General features: G+C 40.4%; 1 protein-coding gene across 4 annotated transcripts in view; it reads left to right on the plus strand.

The window, feature by feature from the left end:
- Positions 1 to 210: 210 nt before the first annotated feature.
- Positions 211 to 20,706, plus strand: part of ACAP2 (ArfGAP with coiled-coil, ankyrin repeat and PH domains 2) — a 67,567-nt gene continuing 47,071 nt past the window's right edge. For all 4 annotated transcript variants that reach the window (XM_074833906.1, XM_074833908.1, XM_074833907.1 and 1 more), the window contains exons 1-2: positions 211 to 444; positions 19,517 to 19,574. In XM_074833906.1, the coding sequence (XP_074690007.1) occupies positions 392 to 444; positions 19,517 to 19,574 (111 nt within the window). In that variant the 5' untranslated portion in view covers positions 211 to 391. The remainder of the gene's footprint in view (positions 445 to 19,516; positions 19,575 to 20,706) is intronic.

Below are 20,706 nucleotides of genomic sequence, written 5' to 3' on the forward strand. Positions count from 1 at the left end.
CTCCTCTCTCGCCTTGTGATTGGCCAGAGCGCTCCCCTGCTCCCTGCGACTGGATGGGCTGGTTGCCCTTCCCCCGCCCTACTCTGATTTGGGGGAAGCCCCGCCTATGCCGCGGTCTTATTGGCTGTTTCTGCTGCTGACTGCTGCCTATTGGTTAATCAGGCCATCAGTCGCGGCTGGGCGCGGGAGGCGGGCAGAGGGGTTGCTCGGTGCGGCGTTCCCGCAGCAGCTACCCTGCCGCCGGGCCCCGCCGCCCCGCCATGAGCGCCGCCCCTGCCTAGCCCCGCCCGGTGGCCGGCCTCCGGCCTCGGCTCGCCTCGCCTCGGGCTCGCCCCACCACCACCATCGGCAGCAGCAGTGGAGGCAGCGGCGCGCCCCGCGACAGGGGAAGATGAAGGTGACCGTGGACTTCGAGGAGTGCCTGAAGGACTCGCCGCGCTTCAGGTGCCGCCGGGAAGGGGCCGGGCCGGGGTCGTGCGGGGGGACGGGCCGCGGTGGAGCGGCAGGGTGTTGTGGGCCGCGCAGGGCGGGCGGGAAGCAGGGCTGGGTGTCTGCAGGGGGTGACAGGCCCCGCGGTAGGGTGGGGACGGGGCTGCTGGGGCCGGCCGGGCTGTGGGACGGGAGTTGTGGAGGCCCTGGAGGATGACAGGTGGCGGCGAGTTGTGGGCAGCCGGCTCTGAGGAGAGTATCGGGCTGGGGCTGTTGTGGGGAGGTGGGTCTGTGGGGCAGCGGAGGGCCAAGGTTTGGGGAATGCAGGGTGGCAGAGCAGGGGCAGTGCGTGTGGAGGGTATTGGCTGTCAGGGGCCGTGGAAGGAGGTCAGGGGGCCGTGTGTGAGGAAGGGGCTGTTGTGGGGCTCTATAGGACAAAGGGCCTGCTGGGGTGTGGGGGGACTCTGAGGAAGAGGGGCAGGTGGGAATTTCGAGGAAAGGGGGCGGCATGTGTGGTATGTGGGACTGGGTGGTCAATGTGCGGGGACTCATGTGGAGGCAGCCTGGTCTGCAATGAACACTGTTGGGGTCACCTGCCTTTGACCAGATAGAGGGGTGAAAGGTGGCAGGCAGCTGGCGCAGGAAATGCTCAGCAGCCGAAGCCCTGCCTGCTCAGGCTCAAGAGCATGAACTCTCTGGTGGTCCATCTCTGGTTCTTCAGAGTCGTGCTTACACTTCAGTTCCCAGTGTCTGCTGCATGCGTCCAGACTCAGGCTGCCCACTATTGGGGTGCCAGTACCTAACAAGCTCAGTATAGTCTTACTTCCCGTTGTCAGACCAAGGCATGTACTCTTCCGTTTTCCCCACTCGAGTGAGCACTTGTCTGTCATTGCAATAGGCTTACTTCTGCTTATGCTGGACAACTTTCCCCTTCATCTTTCCCTATGCTTTTATCCATTCTCTCTATATTTTGCACCATTGTATCTGTTCAAGATAATTCTGCCTCTCTGTTGGATGCGTGGCTGGTCTGTGTACACAAGCCCACTTCCTGTGTCTGGTATCACCCTGCTAGCTGATGGGGAGGCAGACAGCTCCACGACTTGATGCAATGTGTCACTGCTGTGCCCCTCCTGTCCCATGCTGAGCCCGTGTTTGGAGTGCCTGTGGTTCTGTGATTAGCACAGGCTGGGTGAGCTCTGGCTGTTGAGGGAAATAGTCTTGCTCTTCCTCTGGTCTCTGGCTGTGTGTTCACACCTCTTTGTGTCAGCTTTAGCAATTGCGTGGTTCTGGGATGTGGAGGAAGTTGGAGGAGAAGGTTTGAATGGCTTACCACTGGCAGAAGTTGGAGTTCCTGTTCCTTCCTCCTTTGCTCCTGTCCCTGCTGGCAGCTTGTCTCTGGCTGCTTCTGCCATGGGTTTTTCTGGTGACCGTGACTTGTATTCTTGGATCCTTCAATGAGCTAGCTGTCCTGGCAGAAGAGACTGGATGGTTTTCTGCCAGGTTAGTGAGTTGAGTCAGTGTGAAGCCTACTAAAGCTTATGGGGAGGACAAAGAGGAAACTTCACTGCCAGAAGCAAGGCTAGAGAAAGGCAGTGAGGAGTGAGACCTCCCCTGAGGCAGCAGTGAGCTTTTACATTGGTTTAGCCGTTCCACAAGACTTTGCCCTGAGTTGGACGTGCTTGCTACTGTATGTACTTTCTGGCACAACTATATTTAATGTGGGTCCATCCTATTTGGTGACAATGCAGTCTTAGATTGGCTTAATTTAACCATAGAACTATACCATTAAATATAATTTTGTTGGTGGGGTTTTTTTGATTACTGATACCTGCTGAAGTATAGAATACACTTGAGAAAGCAAGAAATTGTGACTAAAACTTGTGAGCAGAAGCATGCTGCCATCTCTTCAAGTTAAGACATACCAGTTCATCTGAACTCACTTTGTATCATCCTCGTTTTGCCCCTCTTGATTCCTTTCCTTCAAGGAGAGAAACAGTGGAAACCCTTTATCAGGGTCTTCTAGTACATTATGGTCTTTCTGACAGTTTCTGATACTACTACCTGTGAAGAAATTGCAGAAAACCTTATGGTGTAATCACTTGATGCCACCAAAACATCTTTCCAACCTTTAACTGATAGGAAGCGGTTAAAATCATGAAGCAAAAATCCTGTAGTATTTCTGAAAAAAGTTCATATCTTTCATTATTGGTCACTAGTATTTGCTGTTATAACTTTGGTCTTTCTTAGTGTTCACATGAATTACCTAAACCAAATAATGGAAACCTTCTAATTGCAGTTTACTGCAGTGTTTTTATTAAGGGATGGTAGAGACATTAATATAGAGCAAGGTCATTACAAGGTCCTAGCGTTCTTGCAGGGAGTAGTGTGGACATGAAGCACCTTCTTATGCTGTGTGCCTTATCTTATAGCAAAGCAGAGCTGCAGCTTTCTCCTGACCTTGCTGAGCAGGTGGGTGTAGTCTCCATCCTTCCCATCAGTATACCTGTTGGAGCAGTTAAATAAACCTGTTGGGAGGCATATAGTGTATAGAAATGTCATAGTCTTTCTTATAGTTGTGGAGAGAACTAGGAGGACGTGGGTGAATCAGAGTTCCTGAGTCACCAAATCCCTGTTTTCACAAGGAGCTATTTAAATCTTTTAAAGCATGTTACTACATACAGCTTCAGACACATGGCTTTCTTGCTTATCTGTTTCTTATGAAGTTCATGTTGATTTCTTTTGGCTTTGAGATGTAACTGGGAATACAGTTACCTGAATCTAAGAAATCAAGGTTTGTTTGCTTGCTTAAAATGCACATAAAGGGAGCATGCGTTGTTGATGTTGAGTTGCTAATATGTGATTAGATAACAATGGCTATAAAGATTCACGTCAGAAGTATGGTAGGTTATTTCACATAAGGTATGCCTTTTTCCACCCCCCAGTAGATAAAGAAACCTTTGAATTATAAAACCTGAAGCAGCGATGGCCTATTGCCTCACTAGGTTTGTAAACTTATGACATACCAGATCAGTTTGGGGTTGGAAACTTGAGGTTTAGAAATTGATTTTGAAAAGGGTAATGGAAAAGGCTATGAATTCAGTCATGCTTTTTTGAAAATTTGCAATCAAGTTTTTTTTAAACCTGCTTTGAAAATAATCTTGCTGAAATCACATGCTTTTCCTTCATGACTCCCTCTCTTAAAGTATGGACAGACCAAAGATCTAGCAAGGAAACGCATTTGCAGTTCTCCTACAGTGTGTTGATGACTTGCCATCAAATGAAGGAGTTGCCTGGGGAGGGGCCTTGGAGCAGTCCTTGAGTAGTAAAAACTGAGCTGTGCTGGCAAGTTCTATGTATATAATCAGGAATTCCTGGAGTGGTGTTTTGATATGCAAATAGTATTGTGAAATAATAATTAACAATGAGAATTTCAGTTTCAGACCTTAATAGAACAGGCTTTTACTTTTTTTTCTTTCTGTAATAAAGAACATTTTCTCTTAATGAGTGAGGTATGCACTGTAGCAGCAACATGAGTCACTCTGAACATAAATTTTTGGAAAGGAAAAGCAAGTTTAAGTGATGGGGAAATATATCTGCTGTAAGTAACAGTTAACAACCTTGATAAACAACAAATAATAGAAAAAGCAAAATTCTGTTGCTTGGGATGTGTGCAGCTGTAAGAACTCTCTAGAAAAACCTTCAGTCTGTTCCAATCTTTAAAAATGCATCAGTAAAAAGCTGTGTATTTTTGAGATCATTTCTTTGCCCGTACCTGTCACTGTTGCTGAAGTTTAAATTTTTTTTGTATGTGATTTTGTATTCACTTCCTGAGACCCCAGCTTCAGAACAGATGATGAGCGAGGTAGATGAAAGAATATAAATGAAACTGTTGCCAAGTACCATTCTTAGTAAAAGTATATCATGGGTAGCTTCTGGGTTGAACTGGTGGTTATAGTGTATTCCCTTCAAAGGGACTTGTCTGGGAGTCTTCATTTAGACTGAGCTAAAGCTTTGCTTTGTGTAGGTAGGACTGGCTTGTCACTGAAGTTCCCTGGTATGTGTGTTGGTTTTCTTTAATTCTTGTCTCTCTAAATGGGGCCAGCTGAGATGCACCTCATGCTTGTGGGGGGTGCAGGCTGAATAGGTTACTCATGCCACTTTATGGCTTTCTAGATTTATGAATTTTTTTCTCTCTCCTTTAGTACTGTGCAACCAAAGTGTAGTCGCTGAGCATCTGTTTCCCAGGTAACAGGAAGTGTTTTGTCACTTTAAAATATGAGTAATGTAAGAAAGTGACTTATTTAACCTATTTGGAGTAAGTCTTGTTCAGTAGTCAGAGAAATTATTATACATGCCTATCCCACGTACTTTGCCTGCTTATTACTTTCTGAAGAAAACGTAGAAATCAGAATATCAGTAAACTTGTCCCTTGGGTGTTGAGTCCCAGTGGGTAGGGTGCTGCAGCACAGCCTGCTTCCTAACCTGCTGTGTTACAGGACTGAGCAGCAAGGAAACCTCTCTTCTTCAGCGTGGGTTTGTAGTGAGGGTAATCTGTGTGTGGTCATGGTACTGCTGAAAGTGCTGCGGCTGCTCAGGTGGGTAAACTCAGCCATATTTAAGGTGTTAAGAGGTATGTGACCAAGAATGCTATCTGCATACAAAATCTGTTTGTTTTGCTTAGACTTGCCTAGCTGTTTTAGGAGGAATTTCCAAAGAAATGTTTGGTCTGAACTTTCTGCCTGTGGTGTTTGGGACCGAAAAGCAAGTTTGTAACTTACTTGGCAAGGTGGGGTGGAAAGTATTGCAGAAGAACAGAAAAAGAAAGATACAGTAAGTCTAAAGAGAAAGCTGCCAAACATTTGCTTGTAAGTTTGCATTTACCATTTTTCATACTTATGTGGCTGCTGTGTTTATAATTTCCGGTATTGTAGCACAGCACTTCTCATAGCTGAAGTGTAGTGACGTGGAGGACAGTGTTAGCAGGATGCTGGTGAGTTACACGTGTACATCTCTGTCCATACTGCTAGGAGTCTGATAGAGTTAGTTAAACAGAGTGCTTCTAGATTTCTAATTCTTTGCTTTTGGGGAGATTACAGTGAATGTGTTGTTCTACTCAGACTCTAGTCAATGATTTATTTATCTTTAAATCTGTGACTGCATCTTTCAAATGTACATTAAGAAAATAATTGACCTAAAGAAAGGGATGTATGGGGAGATAGGACCCAGTGTTAGAGCATTTTCTTCTAGTGTAATCATACTAAAGAAGTTTCATCAAAGATTTCTCTCAAATACATTTCATCAAAATCTCTCACACTGAAATCTATTAAAGCCTTTTCAAATTTAATGGTAAGTTGTTGCAATCAGTCCTAATGGAGATTAGAGAAATGTGTTCTGAAATCAGGTTATCTTGATTCGGTTAGTGCACCTAAATTGTTTTAATTAAAAAAAAAAAGTTGGCTGTCATAATTATGCATTACAAAAGTCAGGGGTTTTTAATAGTGACCCTGATTTTGCTTCTTTGTTGTTTGATTATGATTTATGTTAACTAACAGCAAACTGAAAAATCTTAACTATATCTCAAATTGCTAATAGGAACTTAAAATGTTCATTTTCTTGGTTTTGGTCTTTTTAAGTTTTTATCTGGTAATGTTTAAAAAACCCCACACACTGAGAAGGGAACTTACAGTGGAAGTAGTAACAAAATCTGCTAGCTATCATAATGTTGCTATAGCATAGCAGCAGCATCAATTGCTGAAGAATTGATATTAATTAAACCTGTGCAACTGATCTTTAATGAGTACTTGTGGAATTAGAAGGTCAGCTTAATTCTGTGTGTGTGCAATGTAACTCTAATTATGCAAGTTCTTACAGTCATTCAAGTTTTAAATATAGATTTGAAGTGGTTTGATTCTTTAGCCTTGAGTGTCTCATTTATGTTGGCTAAGCACATCTCATGTAATTAAGAACTAAAGTTATGGAGATTATAGTTTTATATTGGGGGAGGGAGGAATATCAATGTTAAAATCTCTGGAAAGCACGGTTAGTAAACAGAATATTCATTAGGAAGGTGGTAACTATAAAATAGGAGTCTGTCTATCTTGGCCTAGGTGGGTATCTTGGGTGCTTTGGAGGGTAGCTACTTGGGTTGCTTTGTTGTTTCCTGTACGCATCTGTGAAATCATTGGCCACTGGATAGCAAATGTGCTGATTTAGCTATGTTAGCAGTGTCCTGTGATCTTTTTCAGGCTTAGCTTCTTGACAACCTTGTTGTCAAGAACTGTATTATTTAGAATCAGCATTTTTCCTGTTCTTACTTTGTGCAGTGAATAATATGACTTAAGGTTTTGGTACATTTTTACTATAGTAAATCGTTCTAAAAGGTCCCCAAAGCAAAATCCATCCTGATAACCTGTTTTGGGAGAAAAAGGAAAGGAAAATATCTAATTTGCATTGACTAGAGAAACAATCCTACTGAAATTACAGTTTACAGAGCCAAGAACCCTTTGCCTGGGTCTTGACACAGGTCTTTCTGGCTGAAGGAATTAGTTTAGTATCTCAAGGACATGCAAATGCAGAAGCGTCATGAGGGAGTGCAAAAAAAAAAAAAACAAACCCAAAACCAAACCCACCAGAAAACCTCATGTGGTTACTTAATGTTTACGTCTTACAGAGCCTCACGTTTACATGGGTAGGAAATAGAAAAATAATTTCTGACTAGTTACTTTTTTTTTTTGCCCCTCACTTGTACATACAGAATCCAGTTTAAAAACATGTATAGAAGTTTAAACTGTGTAATGCATTTGTGACCTTTTTGAGCAGATACTGTGCTTTTTGTTTGAGATTTAGATATTCCTGTGAGTTTAGGTAATAATTTAGGTGGTTTGCTTTTTGATAGTGACAGATTTGTAACAAAAATAACAGCTGAAGTAGCTGTCTGCAGTGGAAGACATGGGGAAATGCAGATTAGCACATGGATTGTAACATCACTTTAATATATGCAGGAGCTTCCCATACCTCTCTGTGTGACAATATACATACTGGTTTTGTTGCCACTGTTTCATACAACTAAAGATTAGATCAAGAACATGAGAAACAGTAGATACTATCATTATGATCATAAACAAACAATTTTAAGCAATACAATAGACTAAAACATTGTTTTGTCTTTCTGATAATCTCTTCAAGAGGACTCCTTGCATATGTGGCAGAATAATTATGGTTTACATTTATTTTGTGAGTATTAAAAGTAGCCATGCCTCAGACCTAGAGTAAATCAATTGTTTTGATGCACTGTAAATAACTTATGCCTGTGTAGAGGAGAAATCTAATTTATGGGATGATGTCCTGTATACATTTTCAAACTGACAAGACAGAAGGGTAGACACAGAAAATAATCTCCTGCAAAACAGTCCCTTCAAGTGTTTTATGAATGAGAGGAAGTTTCGAACAGAGAAAATGTCTGTCAGGTGGTTGGCAAACTTGGTCATGTGGCATGAATCTTTTTGTGAATCAGGCTTTCTGTTTGATATTCGAAGTTTTCTGTTTGAAACTCTGAGACTCTACAATATGCAGGGATGTTGCTCTTGAATAATTTTTAGAGTTCATATGTCAATATTAATGGGGATTTAAATAGTTGTGGTTTTTCATGAGAGATAGTCTCAACAGTAGTCAGTGCACATGTACAAACTACCTTTTTTCTCTTAATGAATTTATGGTATGCCTTCAGTAACAGTCATTAAAGGAAGACCTCTGCTGACAACTTTGTATGAATAAGTGTAAAGCAGAGCTAGGGGTTGGTTTGTACAATGTGATTTTGAAGTTTCTAAACTTCCAAAATATATTTTTGTGATTTAAGCTAGATATAGCTTCTTCAATTTCTCTTTGTATTATATGTAGTGAGATGTATTCCATCTGACAAAATTAAAAAAAAAAAAAAAAGTTCTGTGGAAGAGAATTCCAGATTTCCATCTTTCTGGGTGCCAGATGTTAATTTAAGTAGGAACACATGGATATCAAACACATGCGACATTTCTGGGCATTTTAAATATCTTAGTGTTCAATTATTAGTGATCTTGTAATTATTTTTAAAAAGATGTATAACTTCTGTAATGCTGTAGATCATGTAACAGATTTTTGTGTACTGATGCTTAGAATGACATTTTGTGGATTGAAATTTGAATCAAACTCACTTCTTTGGTACAAAGGAAAAGGCATCTTGTATTCTGAGCCTGACTTCTTGCTGTGAATGTTATCACTTCTGCCTGACAAAACAGAGGTGTGGAATTTGAGCTGGGAGATGGGGTTTGGTTTTCTGCTGCATCTCTACCCACGGAGGCACCGACCCTCTTCTGTCCCCTTCCTCACTGCCGCAGTGATCTGAGCTGGATTCAGGGCTCCCTCAGCTGCTCTGCACAGTGCAGGTGGCCAGTGTGAGTTGGTGCTGGAGATTCTCTGATGCCTTCCTAGACTCCAGCTCTCCAGTGACTCCCTTGCTGCTATAGCTGCTCATCAGTGGGCAGTAATGGGAGACTGAATGTTGGTTATTGTTAAGATAGAAAAGTGCAGCTTGTGTATGAGTTTTTTCTTTGTTTAGAGTACTTTGTGAAAGTAGTCAGACTCTGCATTTGACTGGATTCTTCTGGTGAACTTTAATGTAAAGAACATTTGGTGTTATTATAATATCATTGGTTTTATGTAACATGCTGTTAATATGCTTTAGGTTTAAGATGACCTAAGTAAGAGCTGGGTGGGTGAAGACAAAAAGAAGTAGGTGGAGCAGTGTTGGGCCTTGTGATCTTAACTGGGACTAGCAAAAGGTGTTAAAAAGACTCGCTGCTCAGCTGGCAATGTGGGTTATATCTTGCCTTTCCTAGACTTGTAGCATTCATGTAAGTTGGTTGGAGTTCTTGTCTCTATAAAGAATTGAGTAATTAATGAAATAGGCCTCTTCTTTCTTAACTTCCTTAAAAGGAAAAGTAGAGTTCATCTCATCTACTGTGTAGCCATCTCTCTTCTTAAAGGCAGATCATAGACTTAGGCTCCTTCAAATCTTAATGAAGTTTAATAGTTGTATCCCAAGTGTCTCTTGATTAGTTTTACCCATCTGGATAAGGTGAACTGCACCCTGGAAATAGTATGTTTCTACTCTATCATTTCCAAAGGTGATTTAGATGACTAACTTGGGTATCTGTGCATAGATATCAGTATTGAATCAGATAAGGCACACTGCAAGAGTAGAACAAATGTATTGGCTTTGCCAGTCAGGGTTGTTATTGAGGATAAAAACTGTTTAAGACTCTGGGGTCTCTGATGTTTCATTGAGGATACAAATTCTGGTTTAATTTGTGTGTTGCTAAATTGGAGTCTGTTTAAAAACTATATGCACATCTCTACAGGATTATTCTCCAGGACAATCTCCAGTTTGTGGAGAAGGATTTTTAAAAGTACTCATTTAACTTCTGGAGTGCTTTCTTTTGTCAGGTGTGTGATTTTGAAGAATGTATCTGCCTGTTTATTCTATCCTACTTGATTTATCCCAAAATGAATGGTGAAAAATGACAAAGTGTTAGATGTGCCTACTATTGCAAAATACCTACTATATTGTAAGTATTGATCTTGCAAGATTTTTTTTGAAAATATTTGCAGTTGATTTGAGATGAAAAATGTTTAGTATGTAATAAAAAAAGGATATGTGAGCTTCTGTTTGATTGAGGAGTAGCTTACCTGCAATTAGTGTCGATAAAATGGAATCCAAGGGTCTTTAAAATCTCCTGATGACTAAAAGCAGTGGGAGAAAAGATACTAAATGTACCCAAAGAATATTTAAACCTTTTCCAGGGTTGTGGGTGTACCATATGCATTTTGTAGTTTTTATGTTACAATATTCCAAATGCTTATTTTTTTTTTTTAATAGATCACCCATTATCATTTGAGAGGAATGAAGAGGAAAGGAGACTGGCTTTTTGAAATGTGAAAACAGTAAATTTGAGGAAAACACCAATACGTTGTGTTTCTGTATTCTACTCCTAATGCTAATGCACTCTGTTATCTTGAGATTAGATTCATTTGACTGGATGCTTCAGTGAAAGGCATAAAGGCAAACAAAGACTGTTTCTTTGCAGTATGAGGGGGCGATAAAACTACACAATAACACTATTAATTTATGTGTAAAATACACTTAAGGTATCTGAGTGTGAGATACATGTATGTACCAAAAAATTCAAGTTCAGAATTTGTCTGTTGCAACAAAGCTGCAACCTCCCCTCTGAGCATTCTGATTTTGTGAAAGTGTATTACCAAAATATTCAGCTTCTGAAATGGACAAAAAGGGTAAATAATTGCTGAGGACTCAGTCTTCCTAGCAAACCTGAAACTTTCCTCTGGTTTCGGTAAAGAAGATCCACCTGATATAACTGGAATTGTAGAGAGTTAATGGTCCTTAGCTCTTCTGAGGCATGGGTGAGCTCTTGTTACAAACGCTTTGCCATCTTATGGTGGTTTGGACACAACAGTACAGATACTGCCTTATTTTTCTGAAATCAAAGCAAACACAAGACTCATGATACCTGTAAAAAATGCCCTTTGATTAGAGTACTCTGTTCTCCAGTTGCCTCTAATTTATAGGAGGTTTTCTGTGCAGGTGGTTAAGTCTTAGTGTATCAGTTCTGAACATAACGATACTGCGAATCCTATACTGGGGGAATCTAGTGATATTTACTTTTTCTGTTTTTCAGCCACTGGTGCCCTGTCTGATCTATTGGCTGCGTTTGAGGTGCATAAGGGGTATCTCTTCAAATCAGGGATTAATTTCTCCATTCTTCCTCTGATTGTTATTACTTACAGCTTTTAAAAGAAAAGCTGTCATGACTCCTTAGCATCTGACTAGGAACTCTAGATCTTGAAGCTAATAGTTAGGGCGTAATGTTTAGATGGAGGGATGTCCTATCCTTTCCAGTTGGTTGCTTGATGGTTATATTTATGGTTCCACTTCCTGACCTTACTACATATTTGAGTTTTCAAATGTTGAAATCCTTCGTTCCTTCTGCTAGTTCTGTGTTCAAACTCCTGGGTAGTTGCTGAGATTTAAAAGATTAAAGCAGCCCTGTGATGTTTGCAAGTTTTCAGCAACAAGAAGTTTCTGCACAGCACCATCAGTTTCTTGAGCTTGTTTCTGTTGCCCTTTTTTGTTGCAACATCTTGATACTATAGTCCTACTTCTTTATCTGTTAGTAAGTCCTCCTCAAAAGCTTTTGACTCATTCTTGAGATGTTGGAGTTACAAGTCAAAGTTGTGCAGGACAGGTATTGTGATGTTGTTGCATTCTTATCTGAGTTTAGCAATGTAATCAACTTCTTGTCTGTGAAGCTGTCATGGTCACCATTGTGTCCCCATCTTGTTAACAGCTGTCCCATAATGAACAAAAAACTTAAATTGAAAGATGAAGAAAATCCTGCTTATCAGAATCTTAGTGGAAGAAAAGGGTTGCTAATTTCCTGCTTAGGCTTACTAACTATCAGGCTCTCCTGGGGTAAAAAGGCTTAGGGAAAAAATATTAGGCAAAACTGTTGAGAAAAGAACGCTGTTGGGCATTTCTGGCAATTTACTGCAAAAGAGTTATGAGAGAAAAAACTTGAGAATTTAGGGCCAGCAGGTAGCACAGATGTCCTTACAGACTCTGTATGATACATTAAATGCTGCTTCAAGTTTAGTGATAATCAGTTTGACTTTCAGCCATGTTTATTAAGTGCAATAGAACTTCTTCCTTTTTGAAGACAGAGTTGTTTATAATGTTCATTATCTTTTGAGCCATGTGTAGTCCCGCAGTAAAGAACAAATCAAGTGCAGCATGTGTCTTAAAGGGATCTGTCCGGTTTCTTTGTTTGTTATATCAAAGACCATATGAATTACTGAGGATGAACTAAACTTTGTAGGTGAAGTTGCTTGTAGGTACCAGTTTTTAAAGTCAGACTTCTGCTTTAATGAATAAGTGAATTCAGTAAATACCCTTTTCTTATTTAATTCGATTATTTTATAAGAAGAGAAGTCTGACTTGAGAAGAATAGAAGGATGGCTCTTCTAATATGGAGAACTTGTTTATTTTCTCTGGGGAAATTAGAAATGTGGATAGTGCTTGCTATGGACCTGAGAAAACTTGGCTTATTCATCAACATGATAATCTTCAGTTCAGGAAATGCATTTCCATATTTCAATCCACCAAGCTCATAGAAAATTTCTAGGATTTTGGAGTGGGGGTGAAGGGAATGTCACATTTTTGATTCAACGTTCTGCTGTTCACGTTGTGAAGCTTTTCTAAGCTATTGATATAATGTTTTGTGGCAATGACTGAAGAATTAATAACGTAAGGAGTACTAGCATGACTGAGGAAGTTTATCTCAGCATGTCAGAGAGCATTCTTCATCTGTTCCTCGGCATGGAGGAGCTCTGTGCCAGCAGGGAAAAATTTCTGTGGTGCCAAACCAGGACTTCAATGGGCTCTGTGACAGGCTGCAAGAGCCTTCTTTCTTCAGACCATATTAATGGCTATGACACATCTCAAAGTTATAAAACTCTTTTTGTATGTATTTGTGCTGTTATCCAAGGTTATTAGGCCTTACTGTTCAGTACATGACTTCTTTATCCACTGATATGTCATGTTTCTTTTTTAATCTGTGGTTGTCTGATGCCATTATGTATGTACCAAATGTATTACTTGTTAGCATGTTGGTTAAGATGCCTTTAGATACCTTTTCATATCTAACTATAGATGAAGGAAATCAAATGAAATACACAGTCATTGGAAGGAACAGTTGATATGCTGGGGAGGGTAGGTCTGCCATTCAGAAGGACCTCAGCAAGGTAGAAGAAAGCACTGGTAGAAAGCTCTTGAAGTTTAACAAAGACAAATGTGAAGACTTCCTCTGAAAAGGAACAGCCCCGTGCAGCTGTGCTGGCAGACAGGGACCTTTGCGTCCTGGTGAACAGCAAATGGACCATGGGCCAGCAGTGTGCCTGTGCAGCAGTGGGAACTGGCAGTGTATCAGGCTGCATTAGCAAGGGCATAGCTGGCAAGTTGAGGGAAGAGATGATTACCCTGTATTTAGCTGTCATGAGGCTCAGTCTGGAGTGTTATGGCCAATTTGGGGCCCTGATGGTAAAAGAAAAATAATACCAGAATGAAGGACGTGCTGCTAAAGGAAACTGGAATGGAGTACATGGAGTTCAAGGAGGGGATGAGGGCTGTGGCCTTCTTTAGGCTAAGAAGGCTCATGGAGGATCTAATTGGTGTCTTCAGTTACCCAGTAGATTATAGAGTTCAAGTAATAAGTATAGGTGTGGGGTTTTGTTTTTAGGTGCACAGTAGAAAGAGATGATGATTGAAAGATGCAGCAATACAAATGACATGCACTGAGGGTTAAGCATGGGAACAGGTTGCCAAGAGGGGTTGTGTTACTTCCATTCTCATTCCAAGTGGAGAGGATCAGGAGTATTGGTTATAAAGTAGTTATAACTTGCTTTGAGTGGAACAGCATCATCAAACTATTCCCTTTTCAGTGTTTTTGCCATAGCTGTGTTATGTTACAGCCTCTTGTAGGTGAAATGTGTGTTGATCCTTGGGTTTTTTTAGCAGAGAGGGCAGACGAGGTGTGGAGGCGTGATGTGTGTCTCCCGTAGAATTGACTGTTTACTTGTTTGGTACAGTATTGCTATTTTGTCTGTGAAGTTCACAACAGATTTCTATTGGAGGACTTTGCTGTCAAAATTATATTTCTCTGTACAGTGGCATTAGTCATGGTGTTGTGTGTGTTCCCCTCAGCAGTTAGTCTGTGACTGTTTCTAAACTAATTTGTAAGTGGTTGCTTAGCATCTGAAGCGTGATACCAAGGTGCAACTGCTGTATGTGTGGAGAGAGAGAGCGAGTGATCCAACCAATTCACTGAGCAAGTATGGTATCTTATGTGGTATACCTGCGTTTTAATGTGCCTTTACGTCATGTTTACAGCTTGTAGTCCATCCTCTGATTAATGTCTACTGGCCTTTTTGCTGTCTGTCACCTGAGAGGCTCTGGCATAGAGGAGGAGACATTCCCGTAAATCATCAGGTGCATATTCTTATCTTGCACTTCTGTATCTCATCCTATTTCCAATTTTTCACATTCAGTAGTACTTTTTTCCAAGTTGTCTTTCAGGTGTTTTGAAGTTACCTTGCTTTGAAATCTCTCATATAATAAGGAACTTAGTGACTGATACACTGCTACTTCCCTCAGTCACTGAGGATGCTGAATGCAATCACTGGCAGGAGTGGTCCATAAGCAACTCCACTGCTCATTTTGTTTGTCTGATAATTGGGATCAGAAGGATTAAAAGCCACTATCTTGCTGGCCTTTTCATCTGAATCAGGGCAGCACAGGTTGAAACAACTCTCGTTTCACATAAAGCATGAGTGCTTGGTAATTTTGATATGGTTTGATTTTTACATACATCTAGAACCGTGATAGCACTGTGGGATGCAGAGATAGCTTGCAGCTAATCTCTGCTAGTGTCTGTATTGGGGTTGTATTTAACACGAGAGTTAAAATGATCAATTGCTTTTACTTTAGCCAATTATGAACCAGCTTTATCCAGCTCTGGTCCTTGCAATTAGTGAGCTGTACATATCTTTGTAAATGCTTTTCAGTTTTCCTAATGTCCTTAAAGTTTAAAATGAAATGCAATTGAAGAGGACAAAGGGGAGTTAATGACAGTAGCATTTGCTTGTTGGTTCGTGTTCAATGTTTATGCTGGCGGTGGAGCGTGGTAATGCTTCTTTATTTACTCTTCTGATACACAGCTGGTCTCATGAAATTATACTACAGTAAGTGAAAGAAAATGTGAATGTAGTCATACTTGAGTACATGTACTTAAATACTTTTGATTTAGCTATTGATAATTTGTGGCTAGTCTTGCATGTCAACTTTATACTGTTGAACTGTAGTGGATGTTAGTTGAAAGGACATGTCATCTACAGTGAAGTCAAAGCTGTGCATTAAGGGGCTGTTCTGCATAGAATACATGCAAGTAGGAGAGCTGTGTCTTTCCAAGATTTGAAGACAAGACATTAACAGTAGTGCTGTTGAAATTGTGATGGTGAGAATCTTTTATTCCCATTTTATGAGTCCAAATACATGAATGTCTTCAGAAGTCCCAGTCTGAATAGCAGTTGGTTTTTGTGTACTTGTTCCTATTCTGAAAGTATATTCAAGAGGTGAATCTAAGATTTAGGTTTTAAACTTCCCTCAATTAAAAGTTTAAAACAAAACCCCCCCCCCCCCCCCCCCCCCCCCCCCCAAAAAAAAAAAAACCCAACCAACCAAAAAACAAACTAAGGGAAAATACTTTATTAATGGGCTTTTATTTTTTAGAATGTAGTGGGATGTGTTAAGTCTAGAATTAACAATAATTAATTGTTAATTATCCGTAGCATCTTTGACTTCTCCCAATTTGTTATTTGTTAGCATCTAATTTATAACGACTAGTGATTCCAGCCTCCTCACTTTCAGGAACACAGTCTAAAAATGCAGGCTAGAACACGATGAATGAGTGAAAGACTAAAGGCAGGATGTGGCTTCGATGACAGTTAGATACCATTTGAAGAACAGCTGCCTTTAAAAGCATTGACCATTGCCACCTTTTACACTGTAAGAGTAAACACACCAAGCAGATGCTTGTCTGTGGCCATAGGGTGCTTGGCAGTGTGTAGTGGTTTAGTCCAGAGTAAGTTATTTCCTTAGCACGTGTCTGCAGCTCGTGGCCTGAGTGACCAATTCTCTTTCTAGAGGAGAGTTTAGCTGTCATCTTTCTTTTGGTCCCTGGGACTCAACCTTAACCTGGAAGCAAGCCTTTCACTGGTCACTTAAGGGAAGTGCTGTGATGGGCACCAGAGAGTTCAGCTTTCCTTTGTCGTATGCTGGGCGAGGTAACTGGTGACATTATCCTAATTTAAAAGGGCTGCTATGTCGGGTCTTGAGTTTTCTTCCATCATCTTCTATATTCCTCCTGCACTGCAGCTGCGGCTGTGCAGGAAGACCTATCTAACAAACTGAACAGTGTTTTAGAAGGGGAGGTGGAGGAGAGGAGGAACAGCAGAGAAGAGAAACACATTCCTGAGAGTCCTTGTTACAGAGCATGAAGAGTACGGGAGACTGCTCATTTATAAAAGTTGTCCTCCACCCTTAAGCAGCTGTTCTGGTTTTGTGCGTTGCTATGCAATGTTTGAACATCTCGAGAAGCCACAGATGTTTGACTGATTCATATACTGAGGCAGATTTGATCCTTGTTCCTAATGCCAGAGCCTTCTGGCTAAGATTACCCTGACGCAAACCCTGCTCCCAGCTCCCACCTCGCTAAGGAGCAACATTTTTGGTACATGTCAGGTCTGGCATTTGGTCCTCAGCTCTTTCATGACCGTTTCCTGTGTTTATAGCTGGAGATTGGGTCTTGGCTGTGGACATGAAATTTACTTGGAATTATGATAGTTTTCTGTGAACTTGAAGTAATTCCTGACACAGATGTTTTAGAGAGAGAAATGCACCTTTGTATTCTGTGACTTCAAAAAGTATTGAATTAAAAAAACCAAGGATAGCATTAGCATAGCACAGCTCAGATCAGCTGTTCTTGGTGTATGCCCTAACCCAGTATGAAGACATATTTTGTGGCTAAATGGTGTTAATGCATTATTAGATGTACGTATCTGTATTCTGATAGTCTGAGGGCATCCTCTCTGTTGTTCTTATGTTGTAATCCAGTGTTAGTCTAATACTGTGAATATGTTTGCATGAGAATAACTTTTATACTAGTTTTTATATGATGGAAACAGTGAAAGTAGCCAGTTCTGTGCAAAGAAACAAGGAGTCAAAATGGGTTTTTACTGGAACCTAACAGCTGTTTGATCCATATTCAGCTGTAGGGCCCAGATGTGCCTTCCCTCCATCATGTGGTGAGAAATAGCCCAGAGAACAGGCCTGGTGCTTCAGGGGCCTGTGGTCATTCAAAGATGATTGACAGTGAATCAGGTGGTGGAGGGGCTGTATGTCTCCTTTCTTCCATGAAGATCTTTCTGCTTTGCTTTATACTTCTTTCTTGATCTGCCCCTCATCTTTTCAGTCTTTTGATATTCTGTTGTTACTTCTCTTTCAGTTGAGCTTATTCTGTCTTAAAATTTTCCCCTTGGAATACAGCTTTAATTACTGAGCAGATGTTGTCTTCATTCTGCCTGCTCTAACTGCCTTTGTCTCTCTTAATCTTGAATCTTAAACTTTTTAGCTCATTAAGTCCTGTGGAGCTAGAACTCTTTGCTAGTTAACGGTACTAAAAAAAAAATAATATTCTTATCAGATCTCGCTGCAGTTCTGTAAACAAGCTACTTAATCATGCTTTTATGTTAATGCCAAAGAAACAAATAAAAATTGGTTGCACTGTGATTATAAACAAACAAACACAGAATTGCAGTCTAAATATTGAGATACTTTTCCTTCCTTTGTTTTTTTTCTCTGTAATGCTCTCTGAAACAAGATTTAACTCTGGAAACTTAAATGAAAGTTAATCATTTATGGAAGAAAATAAAAGTAAAATTGATGTTGCTTGAAATGCTTCATGATCTGAAGGTATATAGAAGAGGCAGAAGCCAAATTGTAACTGTGCAAGAATGTGCTTAGATATAAAACCTAGGGTATAACTGTGGGAATGCCTTTAGATACAAAAACTGGAATGCAACTATGTGTTAGTGAAATCTGCAAAAAGCTGGGAATGTCATGCTCAATGTTTGAGAACTGCAGGCAATTGGCAGTGTTTTTCAGAACTATTCTTGTAAAAACTGCTTTTCCTGAGTTTGGGGCCTGATCCAGTCTTTTTATTTTTTTGTTCTTGGCTTGAACTCATGTGAACTAGAACAGAATTAGCAAGAGACAGTAAAGCTGTGGTTCTGTGTACTCTCTCCTCAGTGGTAAAGCTGGCTTAAGAAATTCCTGCTCCAAATTGTACTTCCCTGCCTGTCTCACTTTTTCCAGGAAGCGTTTTTTGTAGGAGTGAAATCTGAAATGTATCTGATCCAATTTTCCAAAAAGCATTACAGAGAACTTCCTATTACTTTTTTTTTTCCCCAAGGCGGACCGCTACTGGTGAGCAGTGTGGCTCTGTGAACAGTTATGCTGCAATGACTGAAAGAATGAGGCATCCTGTGATGGGAACAAGGGATGGGAATAAAGCTGTTCCTACCAACCTCTGTGTAATATGAAGTCCCAGCCCCACTGAAGAGATTTCTGCAGTGTAGCATTCGTTGCCAGAAATTAGTACAGTGAAGCTCTCAAGGCAATAACCTGATGCAACAGCAATGGTCGTGAACTCTCTGACCAAAGTGCTGTTCTTTCTCAGTCTTCTCTTGATTTTTTTTGGATAGTGATAAGCAGGGAAGGGAGGTGTCAAAGGAAACATCAGCTCTCAAGCAAAAAGTTATGCTTTAGAAATGCTTTGTGAAAGCAACTTTTACTGGCAAGTAAAATTTGGCTGACTTGAGAGTTGCAACCAGTCTAGATGAGAGGCAAATGATATAAACAACTGTGCCATCTGAACTTACTGCTAAGTCAGTTGACGCATGGCAAATGCTCTATTTTTTGTAATCTCATTGCAAAGTCATTCATTAAATAGCTGTAGGTTTGCAGGTCTGAGCCAGGAGAGTCACCAAAAGAATTACTTAAGAAATTTCACTCAGACTTTTAGTTTCTTTCCTTTGTTATTACCTTCAAACATATAGACTAGTGGCTATACAAGAATAGAGGAAACCTATTTCAATGTGACAAACATTAGGATTAATAAAATTTCATCTCAGATCTTTATTACTAAGCTATATGTTTTATCACTGATGTAGTTTTTCTTTTTACTGTCAAATTTTCTGCAATTCTTATGGTTCTCAAATTTCAACTATAAAATGGCATAGATTTTAAAGTGAAACAGTGATGGAAATAAATGGGTTAAATGAACGTGTTCCTGCCCCTTCCTCCCAGTCCCAGAGTGTTTTTGTGTAAAGTTTTACAGGAAAACATTTTTTAACCATGCAGGGCAGCTTTAGAAGAAGTAGAAGGAGATGTGACAGAACTGGAACTGAAACTTGACAAGGTAAGCTTTTTAATTCAACAACGTCTGTACTGAAAAATATAAAAAGATGTGTTTAGGTTTTGTTTTAAAGTTCACAGCTGGGAAGTGGCAGTGGCTGACCAAGCGTTCTGCTCTTGCAGAGGGAATGGGTCTGGCTGGAGCGTGCAGCTGGGCCTCAGAGACCCAAGCTTGAGTAACAGCAGCAGCCAGCGCGAGCTCTCGTTCTCCCCAGCTGAGGGTTTGGATTGTGCAATTCCCTCCTGACTCTGTGGCCTCCTCACACTCATGTGACGGCCCCACAGTGGGGCCCGCATGCTAAGTAATTCAGCTTTCATGTGAGTTAAAAGCCAAGGGTTGGCCATCCCTGCACTGAGAGCTTATGTTTTATGACAACTGCGTACTGTGAGGACATCTGGATGCTCTTTGTGTTAGAGATTTGTCTTTAAATCAGTGCTTTCTGTCTTTGGTAGTCTGCAGCATGGTCACAGCAGGATAGGTGTATATATATATCCTTTATTTTCATCTGGAGGACCATCTACTGTAAAATTCATCCTGCTTTCTGTCATGCTTTATGCATGTATATAAAAGGTTGTATGTAGCATCTTTTCAGTGCCTCACAATCCATTTATTGGTCTCCTAAACAGTAGTATTTGGAGGCTTTTATTCTTTCTTTGCTAGTATTTTGAGGGTGGCTTATTTTTGTTTTACATCAGTAGAAAGTCTCATTTCCTTAGCATTTTATGCTAAATGTTTAAAATTATTTTTTGCCTGTGATTTAATATGGTAGGCAGATGTCATTTATTCACCTCCTTAGCTACTTCTTGAATATGAACTTTTGTTCCTGGAGCTGTGAGTTGGCTGATGAAAGATAGAGATAAATAAAGTCGGTGTCAAATGTAGTGTTAAGTCTGAACACTTTTTGTTACTTCTTGTAATAATGTTTCTAGTTTTGTAGTTAATGATGTGTAACCATTTGCTTTTTCAAAATAAATTTAAGATACTTAATTTTGATTTGGTGTCAATTTTGGTTAAACTGGTGGGTATAAGACACGTTTTTACTGCAGGGGTGATGAATCTGTTGATAGATTAAACCATGTAAGTATTTAAAGGATCTGAAAAATCTGTCTTGGAAATTTGTGTTTTCCACCAGTCT

Source organism: Strix aluco, chromosome 9, assembly GCF_031877795.1.
Source record: "Strix aluco isolate bStrAlu1 chromosome 9, bStrAlu1.hap1, whole genome shotgun sequence".
Taxonomy (NCBI): Eukaryota; Metazoa; Chordata; class Aves; order Strigiformes; family Strigidae; genus Strix; species Strix aluco.